Raw genomic sequence first — 20,402 nt, 5'->3', positions numbered from 1 at the left:
AAACGAACGTTTTTTTGTTTTGTTTTTTGTCGTTAATGTAGACAAAAATAGAAACAATAAACCAACCAATTTGTGTACGTAGGAACATGGGAAAAGCAATGAATTTCTGTGCATTTATATAGCCTAGTCGAGTTTCAGGCTCTGCATACTTATCAGTGAATGGAATCATCTTTAAACCATACATCAAATATTAAACTTAAATTTAGGACAAATACAATTTTAATGCATCACACCTACTTTAACTTTTTTAACCATTCTCCTCAATCATTGTTCTTCAATCCTGTCTCATGTCCCGTCCCACACAAGAGTTTCCATGAATGTTACAAAATCTGACTGTATCCTTTTTTAAAGAAAACACATTGAACTGCACACAAAAACAACAGAGCACAGTCACACATAACTATATTTTATTCAAAATTTTACATTTTGAACATCACCTCTTTGAAGTTGTACAAGATATCTCTGACCCATAGGTAAAAGATTTCTCTCCACAGCAGTTTCCTGCAGTAAAAGAACAAGAAAAAAAGAGCATCTTATTATACTGTTTCACATCATTTTATTCTCAAATTTAACATTTGCAAATGGAAATTGTGAAGCTTCATAATAAATTGAGATATGGCTTTGTACTACACCACAAACAGCTGTGATTATAAAACAGAAAATATACTCTCTGCAGTCTATAGACTTCACAGTAATGTGTGAAGTCTGTTTGGTAAACAGGCAAAACTAGTTTCACTTTAGCAGATTTTCTGTCGTATACTTCATTTACATATGCAAGAATAAGAGCAAGTCAGGCCGCATTTCACAGTGGGTGGGTGTTAAAAGACCCAATGACTTAATCAGGCCCTGCTGACTTTCCATTAATGTTTGGCAAGGTGATAGTGTAAAGAAGCACCATTTGAGTGTTTAAATGACAAATGAAATAAAAGAGCTGAGGGAGAACAAATATCTTTATTGAATGTAGACTAATGTTCAAAAGTTTGGGGTGCTAAGATTTTTTTTATTGAAAGCCTCTTATGCTGACAAAGGCTGCATTTTTCAGGAAAAACAGTAATACTGTGAAATATTATTACAATTTAAAAGAACTTTTTTCTATTTTAATAAAATGTCATGTATTCCTTTGATGACAAAGCTGAATTTTCAGCATCATTACTCCAGTCTTCAGTGTCACATGATCCTTCAGAAATCATTCTATTTTGCTGATTTGGTGTTCAAGAAACATTTGTTCTTGTTATCAATGTTGAAAACATTTTGCTGCTTAATATTTTTTGTGGAAACTGTTTCCGTCTTTCCAAACCCAAGCTCAACTCTTCTTGCTGCAGACTGTAGCATGATGATGTAGTTATTAATGGATATAATCCACTACGTCAAGGATTTTGGCAACGCTTTTAATATACATGCACAAACACATTTAAATATTTTGTATTTTAACAGTTTATAAAGCTGTTACATAAGTTATAAGTCAAGCTATTTTAAATTCAACCAGATGTTTTTGGTGTTTATTTAAAATGTTTAATATGTAATGTTTAATATTTTATCTCCACAGACTGTGCTCTTCAAGACATGTCGTGTTTTACTTGTATTATTTACATGGACAGGAAAAATTGTGGGTCAGGTTATTGAACTATTTCAAAAATGAATTTTGTAAATACAGATATTTCAGACCTTACAAAGCACTGCACAGTTCTGAAAGAACAAGCAGACACATTTTTAATAAATGTTTATTTCATGTATTCTTTACTTCATTGAGCTCATTGTTTCTGCTTTGAATTAATACATTGTTTAAACTAATACATTGTCAGCTAACTGCATGATTTGTAAATGTACAATTCTGAAATACATAACTTGTACATAGTCACCTCTGAAAACAAATCACTATAAATTGTAATGTAGACACATGCATTTTCTGTAAAGCTGCTTTGACACGATATGTATTGTGAAAAGCGCTATACAAATAAATGTGAATTGAACTGAAAAATTTAATTTATTTCCATAAAGCTTCATCCATCAAATACTACAATTCTGAATAACTTCTAACTAACAGGGAACCAAGAACTTGTGAAACAATCTAAGAACTAGGGAAAAAATAGCTGAAATGAAAGATATTACAAGAAAAAAAAAAAACTACTCATGTTTAGGACTTCCATCAAGTGAGTAATCTTCTTCAAATTCCTGCTCAGCAGTTAACTTCTGGATGCATTTTGAGAGATGAATATGTAATTGTACTTTCCGCACAACGGTGGCAGAGCAGTAGCAGCAATGAAAATGTGCATTTTGCCTGCATTTTAAGTTACACTTGACAATACTGAAATCTGAAAAAAGTAAAACAAGTGTGAATTAATTTGCCTTGACAAAATCATTTTAATGGATGTGGAAGCACTATACACACCATGAAGCTGGACGGCCAACTTCAGATGATTCTTGACGTGGTTAACAACGCTCCCTAACTCTCTTGGCTTGTAGACCCAGGTCTCACAAAATGGGCAGTGATACTTGTCACAACACTGAGTGCACTTAGAGATGCAGGGACCTTCTCCTTTTTTAAGGACAGTAATATGCATCTAGAAATGGATAATTACAATTAAATAATGGTTAACTTCATTCAACAAAACATTTTGAATATTAACATTTGTTTTAATTTGCTAACAATTAGTTACAATCACAATTACAGCTTGAGTTTGACACTTAACTTTGTCAGTATGAAGTTGGTCTTGACATTATTATTACACACACAGTGTAGTGGTCACAAGGACCCAGTGTGATGTTAATAATGAGTCTGTTTCAAAAGGGCTAATGTAAATGCAAGTGTCATCAAAATATACTGATAATATAATGACAACATAAATTATGCTCATTCACTTACTGTCTCACTTCTTGGTGTTGAGTCCATCCTTGTCATGGAGTATAGTGACAAATAATGTGCATTAAAGACATCCAGTGCATCATTGAAATCCTCTATGGCGCATTTGCATTCACTATGTCAACCAAATTCACTAGATGAGCTACATCATTGTGCTACAGTCTGCAGCGAAAACCCTCTCTAACAGTCAGGCAGTGATAATAATATTGATAATATTAAAAGGTGCAGTATGTGACATTGACAGCTAGTGTTTGAAATGGGTACTGCAGTTCGCCCGTCCCTTCCTCCTCAGACTAGACGCTCACACAGGTTGCCAGATTGAGGACACGCAACAGGAACGAGAAACCGACAATGGAAGGCAACTGACAATAAGGCTCTATATATGCCTTATTGAGCTTTTTAGATGGATGGCAAGACTTTTTAGTTAGGGTAGAATCTGTGATCTCTGACCCAGTTTATTTGCTGGCTTCCATGGCTGCAATACGCTGTGTTTTCTGTCAACTGGCAACCGGTGGTGTCAAAACACTGTTGGGTAAATTGGCAGTGGGCGGGATCACACAGACCAAAACAAAAACAGACATTCCGGCACGGAACGCACATTTCAAAGTAGAATAATTGGCTGTAGCAATGTTTTTCTGAGAAACAAGTATGTGAACTCAGCATGTTTCCTAAATATCTGCAAACATAAGGGTGTTTTTATGCTTCAGTAAAAAATAAATAAATAAATACATTCAGCATATTTAACTGAAACTGTGATGGTTTATAAACTAAAACCCTCTTAGATTTAAAAGAAATATTTGTGACAGTTATTCAGTTACTAAGATCAAAGGAGTGAATGTGCTTGTTTCTGTGGAAAGTTTATATTATAAAAATGTTTTGTGGACATAATATATTTAATCAATTCAATATAAATCCATAGTGTTTTTAAAGCCTTCATTTTTAACATTGTGCAAGATGTGGCAACATTTTTATATATATATATATATATATATTTATCTGTTCAGTCAATTCAAATATATTTTGCACTGTCAACGCAAACAAGCATAAACAAACAGCTTAAAATATTGTATGCAAACATATTTGTTTTAAATAATTATTCTTTTACTAATCTAAATGTGTTAAATGTATAATGTCAATTTGTTTTACAAAAATTTGTAGGATTGATTGGTCTTGTTTTTTTGAGTTGACAAATGTTAAATAATTGCTTTTATCCATGATAAGCAATATAAGCAATATAATAGCAGTTCAAATCATGTAGCCCTATGGAAAATTGCCTTTGTGTGTGTGTATATATATATATATTCACCATTATACAAGCAATAAGCTTATGAAGATTAAATTTGAGCCTATGAACTCTGTCTAACCTTTGCTCTCCTTCGAAGGTAATCTCTGCGGTTGTGTAGCATCTTAGTACATCTTACAATCACCTCTGCCTCCCGTCCATACAACTGCGGCAGTGCAGATATGATCTGTTCAAGTGTGAAGAACAAATCCATGTAAAATCCCTCTCTGAAAACATGCCCTTTTCTGCATACATTTCGTGAATCGAAATTGAACAAATGAAGAGGAACTGAACCTTTGCTGTAATCGGGCCCCACTCAATGTTCCTGCTATAGCAAGCCCTCTGCCACACCTGAAACTGAGTCAGGATCTCCCTGGCCACAACCTGTTGAAGACACAAGAAACAAATAAAACTGGTCAATTCATGATCATCTAAAAGCCTAAAAATGAATTCAAATTCATTCTGTATATTTTCTTACACTGAAAGTTCTCTGCTTGTTTATGGGGTGTGAATTTCCTTGTTCCGTGGAAGAGTGATCTGCAAAACTTCGGCCAATCTAAAACATACACAACAAATGATTAGTAAACCAAAGTTTTGCGTTGTTAATTTCACATCAGTTTGAATGCATTTACAAGCATTTCTGTCTATAGTACTCTGCTCATAAATAAAAGATCAAAAACCATGTTTTTGTGGTTGAGACTGCTTTGTATCAATACATAGTTAATTCTCAGTTTATGTATACTATTGTAGTGTGCATGTTTATTATCATAATAGACATGAAGTGAAGTCTGCAACACAATGTTCATTTGAAATTATATTTCATATAGAGTGCTGTCTTGCATTAGTTTACACAGTCCAAGGAACAATAAAAAGAATCAATCAAATAACAAATGTCAAATATTCTGATTAATTTTAAAGTCTTACTAGAATAATTTACTGCTTTTGTTGGAAAAAAGTACACAAATCCATCAGATAATGACCTGTATGTAGGGGTTAATGGTTGTCCGATTACAATCACTCCAGGAGAGGCAGGCATCAAGACACAATGCTGCAGGAGATCACAGAACTCTTGTGGAAATGGAGGTCTTGCATTGTCCAACATCAGTGTTCATCAATCCACAGCAAATAAATAAATAAAAAATAAAACACACTGAAAAGAAGACTTGAAGTCTGAATGGAAGACTGAAGTAGAGGAAATGGAGCATGTTTGGACTAACTGACTTGCTGAGGTGGGACTGAGGTGGGATAGAGGTGCTACCAGTCGCTACATCTGATGGTTCATTTATTTTTTCCAACAAAATGCCATGAAATTTCAAAGAACAGGGACATATCACAATTTAAGTAAAGGCCAGGGTATCTTTTTAGTGAAATTATAAATTCTAAAGTTAAAAACATCCACAAACATTCTCAGGAAAGAGTATATGCTGTATATTGCATCTTTACCATTGTCGGAGGGAATACATAAAAACATCAAATACATAATCTATACCAGCTATTACACATTAATCGCACAACAGCAAAATTCCTTTAGGAGTAAATCTGTAATTTCAATTTCTATATGCATGTATTAGGACTATAAGGAAACCTAAGTTTCCTTGTCTTTCTGTAATGCAAAGGTACTGTTTAAAATGATTTCATGCATAATTTGTCCAGGTCCTGTTCAGTTGTTTAGTTGTCTTTAAGGTGGCAAAAACGGGACAGCGGGTCCTTTGGTGTCTTCTTGAGTTCTAACAGTGCAGACCATTTATAATATGTAAACATGAATTGATCAAAAAAGGAGTGAAAATTGGATACATTTATTTCCCTCCTCTTCCATGGGCTTTCAATAAATGAGTCTTCATTTGCCTGGGATTCAGATAGCACTTTCCACAATAAGGGCAATTGCAAGACTTCCCCGCGTGGCTGTGTCGTCTGATATGAACTCGCAGGTTGGTGGCTCGATTGAATCGCATCCCGCATTGAGTGCAGCTGAAGAGTTTCTCCCGCGTGTGGATGTTCTGATGCTGCCTGAAGTTGCTCATCCGAGCGAAGGCCTTGCCACAGTGCGGACAGACGTGAGGTCGCTCTCCTGAGTGGTTTCGCTGGTGAACCTTGAGCTCAAAGTTGTACGCAAACGTCTGATCACACTGCGAACAGCTCAGAGGTTTCTTGCCCTTGTGGATCTGCGAATGAGCCTTGAGGTCACATGCTCTCGCAAACGTTTTCCCACATTGCGTGCACTGGTGGGACCTTCCCGCTTGGATTTGTTCCGGCGTCCCATGTTTGTCCTGAGAGAAACGCTTTGGGTATTGCTCATGGCTGACTGTTTTCTCGCCTGGACAAACATCATTGTGAGAATAGCGGACAGCATTTTCTGAACCAGGATAACTTTGTTCGTTTTCTGGTTTGACAAATGAATGTGACCTCTCTGGTACGCTAGATAGCATCAGCTCTGTTGTGCATAAATGACTATATTGTGCCCTAATACCTTGATGTGCCAATGTGTTCACTGAATAAGGTGTGAAATATGAGGTGGCGTCTGGCATGTCGAGAGAGTTTAGACCTGGAAAGCTTTCTACCTGTATCTCCTCCTGATCACAAGATCCTCTGAGCTCTCCCTGACTCGGATCAGCCATTTCTGCATGGCAACCGTCATCTCTGTTGACGCTATCCCACACTGGAACCATCTCTTCCTCTTCCTTGACAGGTAGAAGATCCAGCTCTGTCTCTGATTTTACTCTTTCGTTTGGTGAAGATGATGGCAAAATCTCGTGTACATCCTGAGCCGAAGGACTTTGTATCAGTCTTGAGTGGGTTGAGTCCATTTCCTTATCAAGAGTAAAGTCCTTTTCGGATTGGTCTAAATCATTCACTTTGGGTTTGAAGTCACTAGTGGACTCGCTCTGGACTGCTGAATTTCCCAGAAGCCTCTGCAGAAAATCCTGAGGAATTGGTGCATTGGAGTTAGGTGTGATGATCTCTTTTGCACTATGCCTGTGTACATCGTTCTTCTCTTTAGAGTGTGAGGTTGTTGTTGTTTGTTTGTTAGACTCCAGGCGTTGTCTTGTACTCCACATTTCTTCAGTCAGTTTAGGCTGATTGGTAGATTGATCTTTCAGGCTTAGGCCTAAACAAAGGGTGTTTGCTCCTGCACCAGAAGAATGGATACAAAATTAAGGAACAGCACAAAAAAATGTATTTCAAGATATGAAGAACATATGATGTCTGATGGTAAGATTACTGCAATCCATACACTGAAATCCATTAATGGAGGACAACAATCATTTAAAGAATACTGTATTGATTTGCAAGACAAAACTGTCATTCTGCAGTAAAAGAAAGTATTTTGTAACTCGAAACTAAAACCCTCTCTTAAAACAGCCTGTGATCATGTTAAATATAGTGCTAAAAGTGTTAAAAATCATCTCATACTGGTGAAAATGGAAAAAGCACTGCACAATGTTGTAGCTTGCAAATACTCACTATTTATTAAATATTTATATGTACACTAGGGGTGTAACGGTACATGTATTCATCCCGAACCGTCATGGTACGGATGTCACATGGTTCGGTGCATACTTTAGATATGTTTACGTGATTTGTTTACTCAACCGGTGTTTCAACCGCGGAAAGACTCAGGCAAATACATAATCTATAACATGATAATATTTCAAAAATGAAGTGGAGTAGAAAAATAATTGTATAATTAGATTTAGAAGTTAATGCAAAACCTGCCTTATGTGCAATTTACATGGTTTTTTTTTTGTTGTTGTTTGTTTTTTGAGTGTTGATTATTATATCTAAGAATAAATGGCAATTAAATTTATTGGTTTGGGCTCTCTTGTTAATTGTAACCTATAATATTACAGTAATGTGCAAGAAAGGGCTCCCTGTATATGGTTTACAGCATTAGCTGAGATAGATTTTTTTATCCTTAAGAAAATGTTAATTAAATTATGATTGAATATATTTAAAGAGAGAAACACAATTTGTTCAATAAACCACTGTTTAATGAAAAGAAGAAGAAAGAAGCAGTTTTTTGTTTAGTTTTCTCCCCCTGCTGTACTGAACCCATACCGAACTGTGACTTCAATACCGAGGTAGCTACGTACCGAACCGTCATGATTGTGTACCGCTACACCCCTAATGTACACATATGCATGTTAATAATGGTATATATAAACTATAAAAATTGTTATTCTATATATAAATTAAAACCTTAAAATTTTACACCCACACATATATTATATATATATATATATTCATAAACTATTACAAAGAAACGGCAAGTAACATTGAATTAAACGTGAAATTTGAAGTAGAAAAACTGAAATAGTATTTTCTTGTAAAACATACTCCAACGAACTTTGAAAAATCATTTTTACAGTGCCATATATTCAAGTTTTAGATGTGTTGTAACCAGTGTTATTTCAATATCACTTATAAACTATTATAGTATTTATTAATATATTTTAATTAACTTTTATTTTTATATTTTCCGTTTTCAAAGTTATAGTAATTTCGTTATGTGCTTTTGTCATTTTTCATTGTTTTTTTTTTTTGTTTTTTTTTTAATATTTCTATTTTACTTTAATCTATTTTTAATTTAGTGTGTGTTTTTGTAATTTTATTTTATATAAAACTTATCTTATTTCAATTAGGCTCCAGCCCTCCCGTGACCCTACAGCTGATGAGCAGTATGGCAAATAGATGGACTTCTATAATAAAGGTTTCAGTTAACAATAACAACACTGGTTGTAACTCACCCCGGACTGTCTCTACATGTTGGCTCTCATCTCTGCTGCTGGAATCTCCCTTTCGGCCACAGTCTGAGCACCGAGTCTTCCTCCCCCGTTCCCATTCCCTCTCCTTCTCCCTCAGTTTACTTTCAGACAGCTGCAGCCTTCGTTTCAAGACTTCCACCTCCTGTTTACGATGACCCACTTCCTCGAGGAAGCTGTCTTCCACCAGCCTGGTTATTTCAAACATGGCTGATTTGAGGACGGTCTCCATGACAACAGAGAGCTGAGACTGGAATGTGAGGAAAAGGGCTTCAGACATCGTCCTGTCGCCTTGAGGACACCCTGATGCACTGTACGACTCTGATTAAAATAACCACCCTGAAAAGGCATAAAGAAAGAAAACGGTGTTACAACTGCCATCTATTATGACCAGCTAAAAACCATGTTAGAATGTACCAAAACATAAACTGATATTTTCAACAAGACTCCCCCGTTTCTGTCACCAGGTGGGCGATTTGTTATTGTTGTTTGTGCAGCCACGTGCATGATACAACATACAATCGGATTATTACGGCAACACTACCAACACTATGTTATTAGAAATGCGTGCATGTATGTATAGAATTATTCTTCACATGGTTTTCTACAGAAAATAAGCTCGCTAGTCACCCTCTCATTCGGCCTTTTTGGTAAAAAGTAAAAGAAATTAACTGTAAAATGGCAAATAACAACAGTCACATTATTCAGGGGTTAAATACCTTTTGAAAACGATCCTCGCGCAGCGGATTTCTCAGAGGAAACCCGCAAAATAATATGAATAGAGACGTTATTACTGCAGTAATATGATCGTTAGATGACAGTGTCGTCCTAAGCGGATGCAGAAAATGTTGGTTGTTTCCTGTTACTGCCCTCCAGTGGACTGGAAGATGCCACACATCCTACTCTACATGTGTACTGAGGGAACCACATGTATTCGTGTATAAAATTGTATATTTGTGTAAAAAAAAAAAAAAAAAAATTAAAAAGTGTATAAAAATGACAATAACCTGCCTGTAGGGAATTTATCAATTATTAATCAATGAAGAGCCATTATTTTACTTTAGTCTACTGTAATTAAAGTCACCATGAAATAAAAAATCTTATTTTTAATGGAATATTGCAGTATTTATTACAAATTATAAACTGACCAAAACAATAAGTGTAACATTTGTTTCAAAATGAAATTAATGTACTATATTTTGTTTTAATAATACTTATTCTTTAGTGTTTTGTGTGTGTATCATGGTAATAGACAATATTCAATATTTGCACCATTTATTTCCATATAAAATAATAGAAATATCAGAAAAAAATATTTCATATTATTTTCAATTAATACAGTGTTTAAGTTGAAAATAAAGCAAAGATATTTAAAATCCAAAGCATGGAAGGCAAATTGGTGCCACCTGGTGGAAAAAATAAAGAAAATCATATATGCCAATCACTATACGCCCGTGTGGCCTTATATAAATATAAATATAAAGTATTTTCAGACATTATTACGCAATTTTATTAGGCTAAAAGACTACTTCGTCACGGATGGATGATTTGTAGAGTGTATACCACAAAAAAAATGCTTTGTACTTTTGTTTGTTTTTGTATTTCGCATTCATTTCCGGTGGCCTTTTTTTTTTATCACTATTTTTGTAAAGACGGTTTAGACTTTTCTAATCATCTCCATGATTTTTTCTTTCTTTTTGGTGTTCATATAGCAAGTGCCACCAAAAGTCACCAAGTTTTGTGCCATTCAGATGAGGTAAAAATAAATAAATAAATAAAAATTCAGTCAAAAATGACTGAAGACCACCAGAGGGTGGCATAGGACAAGTTGTTTCACTGGACCAATGTTTTTTCAGAAAAACAGTTTGAGTCATATTTATATCGTTGATAGAAATACAGTTGCTAGAAGGTTTTCTAAAATATAATGTAGTGTATCAGTTTTACTTCTGTTAAAAAAATTTTATGGACACATCTTAAGTGCCACATCTTGCCCTACACAGGCCTAAAGTTTTGTATCATCTGCTGTAATTGTGGAGTATTGCTTTAAAGTGCAATAGGAAAGCAAAATGTGTCGGTTATCAAAAAAGACTAAATGAGAACAACACAATACACATGCACATACTGTATATGTTAGTACTCTACCAAAGAGCTGGAGAACTATTTAATTTTGTTGAAATGAACATTACAAAAACAACATATGACAGAAATAGAGACATGAACTTCCTGCACTTTAGCCATTTGGTCCATTGCAAATGTAACATCATTATTCAGATTTGTAATTTTCACAGAAAAAAGAAGAAAGTAATTTTAATTACAGTCATAGAGCCTGTAATGTACATGGCTTACTGTGTACCTGAATCACCAATAATCTGTTTGCATGCATTACTGGAAGAGTTTAATCAGCGTGTAATTTAACACAGTGTGTGGCATTTAATCAGCAAAAGATATAAAACTACTAAACAGATGGGATGGTGGCATGAATGTACCAGCTACACTGTCACTCTTTGTTTACACTCTAAAGAATACTGGAGCCATGCAACATGTCGCTACATTTTAAAATAGGCCTAGTCATCTGAAAACTCCTGCATATGTCTGAACCTACAACATCGGCACTGACATCTAAATCTAAATGTGAACATGTAACCATTTCAGCCCACAGCAGCAAATGCACATCAATTTGTTCTGCAAAGTTTACTGGCTATCTTATATAAAAAAAACAAAACAAAACAAAAAAAAACAGTAATGCTGTTGCAATAGTGAGTATATGCACCATTTGAAAGAGCTAATGCTACACATCTGAATATACTAACAAATCAAAGGGATCTGATTTAACAGTATAATATTGAGTAGATGTGTTTTATTCATCAAGGCTTTTAAAAAGTGAATTAAAGAAGTGAATTTTTGGAAGTAAATTAAATACTTTAAACAAACAGAGAAAATTTCCAAAGCATGGGTGAAACTGTCCGGGTCATATTTCACCCCAAAATCAAAAGAAAAAGATGAATAAAAATCAAATTTTTTGCATATAGAAACTGAAGCCTATTTTAAAGACCATTACAATTACAATACAATTAAGTACATCCCTCCTGAGCCTACTGTGATAAAATTAATAATAATAATAATAAAATACTGTTAATACACCACCATTCAAAAGTTTGGGTCTGCAAGATTTTTTTTTTTTTTTTTTTTTTGAAAAAAGTCTCTTATGCTCTATATTAATATGTTTAAATGTAATTTATTCCTGTGATGGTAAAGCTAAATTTTTCAGCATCATTACTCCAGTCTTCAGTGTCACATGATCCTACAGAAATCATTCTAATATGATGATTTGGTGCTCAAGAAACATTTCTTATTATCAATGCTGAATACAATTATGCTGCTTAATATTTTTGTGGAAACCATAATTAAAATATATATATATATATAAAGAGTCCATGCTAGAAAAAAAAGTATTAATTTCTTAAAAAAATAAATAACTAAATAAATCTTACTGACCCCATTCTTCTGAATGGTTGTGTGTGTGTGTGTGTGTGTGTGTGTGTGTGTATATATATATATATATATATATATATATATAAAACTCACAGAAGTAAGTTCACCCCTCACATTTTTGTAAATATTTTATTATATCTTTTCATGTGACTACACTGAAGAAATGACACTTTGCTACAATGTAAAGTAGTGAGTGTACAGCTTGTATAACAGTGTAAATTTGCTGGCCCCTCAAAATAACTCAACACACAGCCATTAATGTCTAAACCGCTGGCCACAGAAGTGAGTACACCCTTAAGTGAAAATGTCCAAATTGGGCCCAATTAGCCAATTTCTCTCCCCGGTGTCATGTGACTCGTTAGTGTTACAAGGTTTCAGGTGTGAATGGGGAGCAGGTGTGTTAAATTTGGTGTTATCACTCTCACTCTCTCATACTGGTCACTGGAAGTTCAACATGGCACCTCATGGCAAAGAACTCTCTGAGGATCTGAAAAAAAGAATTGTTGCTCTACATAAAGATGGCGTAGGCTATAAGAAGATTGCCAAGACCCTGAAACTGAGCTGCAGCATGGTGGCCAAGACCATACAGCGGTTTAACAGGACAGGTTCCACTCAGAACAGGCCTCGCTGTGGTCGACCAAAGAAGTTGAGTGCACATGCTCAGTGTCATATCCAGAGGTTGTGTTTGGGAAATAGACGTATGAGTGCTGCCAGCATTGCTGTAGAGGTTGAAGGGGTGGGGGGGTCAGCCTGTCAGTGCTCAGACCATACGCCGCACACTGCATCAAATTGGTCTGCATGGCTGTCGTCCCAGAAGGAAGCCTTTTCTAAAGATGATGCACAAGAAAGCCTGCAAACAGTTTGCTGAAGACAAGCAGACTAAGGACATGGATTACTGGAACCATGTCCTGTGGTCTGATGAGACCAAGATAAACTTATTTGGTTTGGATGGTGTCAAGCGTGTGTGGCGGCAATCAGGTGAGGAGTACAAAGACATGTGTGCCTTGCCTACAGTCAAGCATGGTGGTGGGAGTGTCATGGTCTGGGCTGCATGAGTGCTGCCATCACTGAGGAGCTACAATTCATTGAGGGAACCATGAATGCCAACATGTACTGTGACATACTGAAGCAGAGCATGATCCCCTTCCTTCAGAGACTGGGCCGCAGGGCAGTATTCCAACATGATAACGACCCCAAACACACCTCCAAGATGACCACTGCCTTGCTAAAGAAGCTGAGGGTACCTAAACCCTATTGAGCATCTGTGGGGCATCCTCAAATGGAAGGTGGAGGAGCACAAGGTCTCTAACATCCAGCAGCTCCGAACTCCATGCCCAAGAGGGTTAAGGCAGTGCTGGAAAATAATGGTGGCCACACAAAATATTGACACTTTGGGCCCAATTTGGACATTTTCACTTAGGGTTGTACTCACTTTTGTGGCCAGCGGTTTAGACATTATTGGCTGTGTGTTGAGTTATTTTGAGGGGACAGCAAATTTACACTGTTATACAGGCTGTACACTCACTACTTTACATTGTAGCAAAGTGTCATTTCTTCAGTGTTGTCACATGAAAAGATATAATAAAATATTTACAAAAATGTGAGGGGTGTAATCACTTCTGTGAGATACTGTATATACATACTTTAAATTGTAATGTACATGTGTACGATTACAAGTATACACCATGGTTGCATTTTTTTTGTTTAATTTATACTGATTTAAATAAAAACACTTTAAAAATGTATGCAAATTTGCTTAAATCTGACATACAAATAATGAATAACAATCTTTAAGGTCCTAAAACAAGCTTTTTTTTAGGTCTTTATTGTAAATATAATTGCATTTATTTTGATTTTAGGGTGAAACAAAGCATTTATTTATTTGGACATTAATTTGTGAGACCAACTCACCTACATTAATAGCCTGTAACATCCAAAGTGAGCGGATAAGTCCTGTGCTTTAATATAATACGATACAATCTGCATTTTCCCCTGAGTGATCCAGTCACGTCACTGCAAAAGAAATTTTTCAGAACATAATGTAGCTTTTAATATGATGCATGATATTAAAAATAACTTAGCCATTCAGCGAAACAACATCAACTAACATGTGTAATGTAACAGATTCTACCACTATTACAGCTCCACGGCTTGTCATATACTACTGGAGTGTGTGAATTCAGAGTGAATTCTCTGATGTCTCTTCAAGTTGCATTTCTGGGTAAACCTTTTACCACAGTCTGTGCAGATATATGGTCTCTCGCCAGTGTGAACCCTGCGGTGTGCTTTCAGGTTACTCAGTTTGGTGAAGCTCCGTCCACAGATGTTACAGCAGAACTGCCTTTCACCTGTGTGAATCTGTTGGTGAGCTCTGAGGTGACACAGATGAGAGAAGCCTTTTCCACACTGGTTGCAATTGTGCGTCGTCCTCGCCGAATGGTGACGCGTGTCCCCTTGAACCCTCATACTGACCATCTGCGGCAGGCTTCTTCCTGGATGTACGGTACTAAAATTTCTTTCACCTGTAGCCGCTCCTTCAGGGTACTGACGAACATGAGAGGGTTTTGGAGTAGGAAGGCCTTTGCAGATGGATTGTGCTCTGTTTACGTCACTGGCGCTGTGATCTGTCACAACTGCATTGGGATGTAAAACAATTTTTGCGTTCTTCCTAACGGGTGATCTGAGATGCTGCATGGCTTGTGGTGCAAGACTCTGAACCTTGACGGGAGGCGCGGGATAGGAGACTCGCTCCTGTATTTGAGGTCTAGCCGTGAGAGGATCTCCAGGCTGAAGATCCAACGGTGTCTTCTTAGCACTGTTGTGAGCAGAAACCATCTGAGGCCTGATTCTCTCCATTTCCTCCCAGTCTGGTGGAAGCATCACTATAACTTCCTGTTTAACGGGCCCTGAGTCTATGCTGCTTACCTGCGGTCTCAAACCCGGAGACTCTGAAGATACTGAGGTCCTGACCGGTTCTGGCTGTGAAACAGATGACCGTGCTGAAGGGTCTGTTTTAGAGTCAAACCATTTTGGGGGGTTTCTGTGTCTGACCTCATCCTCATCCCCAGGTCTTTCAGTGCAGGACGTTCCACCTGGTTTGTGGTCCGAATCTGTATTGCGGAGTCCATTGGTCTCTTCCACACTGCTTTGAGGATCTTTTTGTTTGTGTAATTGAGAGTGTATTATTAGACAAGCTTGCACATCTCTAGCCTCTGTTGCTTCCTCTTTCACTTCTCCTCCAGGTTTAAGTTCACCCACTTGAATAGCCTGTCATGGACAAAATGTGCATGAATTAGAAAATACTCAAAAAAACGATAGTAACTATCTTAGCAAACTGTAGTATTTAGACACTTAAAATGTATGAATTTTATTGCATTAGCAAATGGCATGTGCAAACAAATGCCTTTCTCAGAGTTCATTACATTTTTAGAGGATGTACACTGGTGGTCAAAAGTTTGGAATAATTAAGATTTTATTGAAATAAGTCTTAGGCTCAGTAAGTTTGAATTTATATGATGAAAATTACAGTCAAAACAGTAATAATGTGAAATATTATTATAATTTAAAATAGATTTTTTTTTTACTATTTTAATCAAATGTCATTTAATCCTTTGATGAAAAAGCTGAATTTTCACTTGAGAAATCATTCTAATGATAGAACATTTCCTATTATTATCATCAATATTGAAAACAGTTTTTCTGCTTAACATTTTTATGAAAATGGTGACACTCTTTTCAGGATTCTTTGATGAATAAAAAGTTCAATGAACAACATTATTACATTTATTTATTAAAGCATTTATTAAATAGAATATTCTGTAATATTACAAATACGAATATTCTATAATATTACTTCTGTAATATTACAAATGTCTTCACTGTCACTTTTGATCAATTTAATGCATCCTTGATGAATACAAGTATTAATTTCTCTTTTTTAATCTTACCACAAATGTTTGAATGGTATCAGTTTCCAAAAAAATATTAAGCAGCAGAAACAGTTTTCAACATTGATAATAATGGTAAAACTTTACAATAAGGTTTATTAGTTAACATTAATTAACTACATTAGTTAACGAACTAATAATGAGCTGCATTTCTACAGCATTTATTAATCTTTGTTCATGTTAATTTAAACATTTACTAATATATTATTAAAATCTTGTTTAACATTAGTTAATGCACTGTGAACTAACATGAACAAACAATAAACAACTGTATTTTCATTAATTAACTTTAACGAAGATTAGTAATACAGTACAAATGTATTGCTCAGGGTTAGTTCATGTTAGTTAATACCTTAACTAATGTTTAACTAATGAACCTTATTGTAAAGTGTTACCATAATAATAATAAGAAGAAGAAGAAGAAATGTTTCTTGAGTACCAAATCAGCATATTAGACTGATTTCTGAAGGATCATGTGACACTGAAGACTGGAGTAATGATGCTGAAAATTCAGCTTTGCCATCACAGAAATATATAACATTTTCAAATAAATTAAAATAGAAAGCCGTTATTAAAAATTTTAATAATAATATTCCACAATATTTGTTTTACTGTGTTTTTGATTAAATAAATTCAGCCTTGGTGAGCAGAAGACACTTCTTTCAAAAACATTACAAAATAATAATTATTCCAAACTTGTTTAAGATATCAAGTTCACTCGGATGCCCTTTGGCAACAAAAAAAAAAAAACTGTCCAAATACTTTTTGTCTTCTCTGTCACTACATACACACATTTTGTTTAGTTTCCAGAGTTGCTGAAGGCTCCTGATTTGTGCTTCCCTTGGGACTGCACCTCCAGCTATTGTCAGAAGCATTTTCCTGCTTTACAACAAGTGGATGGTCCAAACCTTAAAAAACACACAGAAGAGCATTCAGTCAGCAGAAACTTAAACCAAGTTTATTAATTTGACTTAATATAAAAATGTCATATTGATGTAATGTGGTACATGGGTCAATGACGTGACGTTCATATTTTGATCCGTATCTATCAAAGTAAGCATGAAACGGCAATAGTCTTTTCTTGAAATGGCTTCTCGAACAAGATCAGAGAAGAGAAAATATGTTGTTGCAAGAGGGAGGGGAAGTTATTTTAATTAAATATTAAGAGGGCACTTCAATTTAAAAAATAATTATGCGTATAGTAGTGTTGTCAAAAGTACAGACTTTGATACCAAGTCAGTACTGAAATGTTTCGCTTTAATCAACATGTCTGTGATAGGCTACAATGATCAACGCACGGGAGCGTTTGAAAGCACACAGAAGTGTTTGAATTTGAAAGCGTTTTGAAAGCGGGAGCGGGAGCAAGAGCGTCTGAACACACCAGCCCGATGATAGACGCCTGCTTTCAAACGCTCCGGTGAGTATCTGTGTAAGCACTCAGTGAAGAGCATCACTGATGTCTACTTACAACATGTTTTTGAACTGTTGATCATTGTAGCCAATCACAGACATATCTGATGAGTGCGTGAACATAATGGCCAATCAGAGTGTTTACGAATCAGTGGCGGCTCAAAGTGTCACATTTTAAAATTTGGTACTTTTGACAACACTAGTGCACGGATAAACTGCACGGATATGCTGCAATTTAAATAAATAAATAAATAAATAAGAAAAAGAATTGTCGATTTTGATTTCATGGTGACTTTATTCAAAAATATATTAAAAATACAATTCACATAAAATGACTAAAATACAACTATGATTTAATTTCAATATTTCTTCCACATAAAACTGATGAAATTCAAGAGGAAAAAAAAAAACAGATGCTGGCTTTCTCTTTTTTTATCTTTTTGTCAGTTTCTTTGTATATTTGAAAAACATTTTGAAACTAAAATGAAAGTCAGTGTAGCATAACCAACACTCAGGAAACCACTTTGTTGTCATGTGACAAGAAAACCAAAAACATGACAGAGGACCTCTTTAGACTCTTTATGCTGTAAAGGTCTATACATATACATATATATATATATATATATATATATATATATATATATATATATATGTATGTATGTATGTGTGTGTGTGTGTGTGTATATATAGACCTTTACAGCATAAAGAGAGTCTAAAGAGTTCCTCTGTCATGTTTATGGTGACAGTTTATGGTCAACTTTTGTGGGAAATTATGACACGGAAATTGTGCAATTTTTAAACTGTTTGGTTTGAAAACCAATGAAACTATTTTGTAATCATGCGACAGGCCCGCTGGGGGCCTCAGCAAACTTCCAAGGTTGGCACACCATGCCTTAAAAAGTGTTTAAATATATAAAACATAATACATGGGAACATATGTCTGGAAACTTCTGTGGAAAATAATGACAAGGAAATTACTTTTGTACTTTTAAAATCACTTGACATTTGTAGGTTTATTAAATTATTATTGAAAATGGCATAAACATTTTGTATAAACGGATGAAACCAACAACAGCCAACATACCGGCCGTTCTTATGTGTCACTGAGTCATGTAAGCACTGCTTAACTGGTGACAGTCCTTTGGAAAGCCGTAAGTTTCTACTCACTGCTCTGTGTTTCGGGGCCTCTGTGTAGTACCCTCCTCCTGGACACTGCTGTCCGCCCACAGTCCACACACCTCACTCTCTTAAATCTCTCCCGTTCTCTCAGTTTGGCTTCCGACACTATCAGCCTCCGTTTTAACACCTCCGCCTCTCGTTTGCCTCGATCCATCTGCTCCAAGAAGCTCTCTTCCACTAACCTGGTGATCTCGTACATGGTGGTTTTGAGAATATTTTCCATGACCCCAGACAGCCGAGTCTGGAAGGAGAGGACCAGCGTGTCCGTCATCCTGTATCTGATCTACTCGAGCTCGTTCTTATAGAGATGAAATGATCGCTGAATGCACAGAGACAACCGTGATCATGACTGATTTCTATCTCAAATATTTTATTTCTTACTGACTACTAAGTCCACACATGAGCATTCTGGGAACTCAGTTTAAAAATTCACAGTAATTGTTGCACTTCACACTTTCACGGCTAGTCACTCATAATAAAATCATAAAGATCCCGATCATAAAATCCTCGCACTGTTAGCATCGAGCTCATTACATCTGATTGAGACTATGAACCGCGAACCGAAATAAATATCCTTTAGGCGCGCGTAATTCGTCGCATCATGTCCAGCCGACTGTAGTACGTTCCAGCTATTTTATTTTGTTAATGTATGAACTAACGTTACAAGTTTGGTTAATGCATCATTCAGCATGTCAGGAGGAAGCGCAGCTGAGCAGACGGACAATAATGTTGTTGCTAGTGACGTCACGGGTTGTACGGTGGCCTTGTTGTACTAAAATTGTACATATTTCTGGTGTAATAAAAATTAATAAAAAACTAGGCATATTAAAAACATAATTTACTAAATTATTAATTACTAAAACTTTAAAATTAACATGTAAAATATAAAAACGAATTCAAAATTTTAATAAAAACTATAATAGGATCGCAATGATACTAAAGTAACACTGCTGCGGTCACAATGGCGAAGTATTAACGAAATACAAATGAACTAAAATTGTGCAGTTTCCTAGGACATATACTATGTAAAATTTAACAGCTAAATATCTGTTTTTAACTTTTACAGTATTATAAATATTACAATCTTATAACATCTTTTTTTTTTTTTTTTTTTTTTTTTTTTAGTTAGACCCCTAGTAACATAAGTTACATTACATTATATGAAAAATTATTCAACTCTTTTAATGTTTTATACCACAGGAGCCGTTCAATAGTTGATTCTGAATTGTTGACATACGTTCTATCTAGACATTCTGCAACTATTTTTCAGTAAATGCACAGCTATGAAGTAGTTCCAAGTCTGCTAACCACATTACAGTTCCTCTTCACATTGTGACCACATTAACATCTCACATGTGCATAACTTTTCTATATTTTTTCCATAATTCAATAGCCTGTTGTCAATTATTCCTCACATGAGTTCTGAAGAACCAGCTTTTTTTTCATAATTATTATCAAAGAGTGTTTGGAAT

General features: G+C 35.5%; 1 protein-coding gene across 6 annotated transcripts; it reads right to left on the bottom strand.

Moving 5' to 3' along the window:
- Window positions 1–385: 385 nt before the first annotated feature.
- Window positions 386–19,685, bottom strand: LOC127517244 (uncharacterized). Of its 6 annotated transcripts, none has more exons than XR_007931225.1 (10): window positions 18,919–19,685; window positions 17,134–17,249; window positions 9,622–15,661; window positions 8,888–9,241; window positions 5,123–7,269; window positions 4,621–4,698; window positions 4,437–4,526; window positions 4,225–4,329; window positions 2,390–2,561; window positions 1,706–2,312 (listed from the first exon to the last, which is right to left on the bottom strand). XR_007931225.1 is itself a non-coding variant. In XM_051902615.1 (8 exons), exons 2-8 carry the CDS (start codon window positions 9,180–9,182, stop codon window positions 2,125–2,127), a joined length of 1,497 nt encoding a protein of 498 aa, XP_051758575.1. In that variant the 5' UTR covers window positions 9,183–9,241; window positions 9,622–9,796; the 3' UTR covers window positions 1,706–2,124. The 6 variants fall into 6 exon arrangements, 2 of the variants coding, with proteins under 2 accessions (XP_051758585.1, XP_051758575.1); XR_007931226.1 differs by having other exon boundaries at window positions 6,701–7,269; XR_007931223.1 differs by lacking the exons at window positions 17,134–17,249; window positions 18,919–19,685 and having other exon boundaries at window positions 9,622–9,803.
- Between the last annotated feature and the right edge of the window lie 717 nt (window positions 19,686–20,402).

Source organism: Ctenopharyngodon idella, chromosome 1 (assembly GCF_019924925.1).
Source record: "Ctenopharyngodon idella isolate HZGC_01 chromosome 1, HZGC01, whole genome shotgun sequence".
NCBI lineage: Eukaryota > Metazoa > Chordata > Actinopteri > Cypriniformes > Xenocyprididae > Ctenopharyngodon > Ctenopharyngodon idella.
This window is presented reverse-complemented; position numbering and strand designations above follow the sequence as displayed.

What these genes read in the sequence shown, in the direction of transcription:
- LOC127517244 (XM_051902615.1), bottom strand. Translation starts at nt 9,182, where the DNA reads ATGTCTGAAGCCCTTTTCCTCACATTCCAGTCTCAGCTCTCTGTTGTC. An exon ending in GTGATCAGGAGGAGATACAG is followed by an intron (nt 4,699 to 6,700) that starts GTAGAAAGCTTT and finishes TGTATGTTTTAG; the next exon opens with ATTGGCCGAAGTTTTGCAGA. An exon ending in ACAAGCAGAGAACTTTCAGT is followed by an intron (nt 4,527 to 4,620) that starts GTAAGAAAATAT and finishes TGTCTTCAACAG; the next exon opens with GTTGTGGCCAGGGAGATCCT.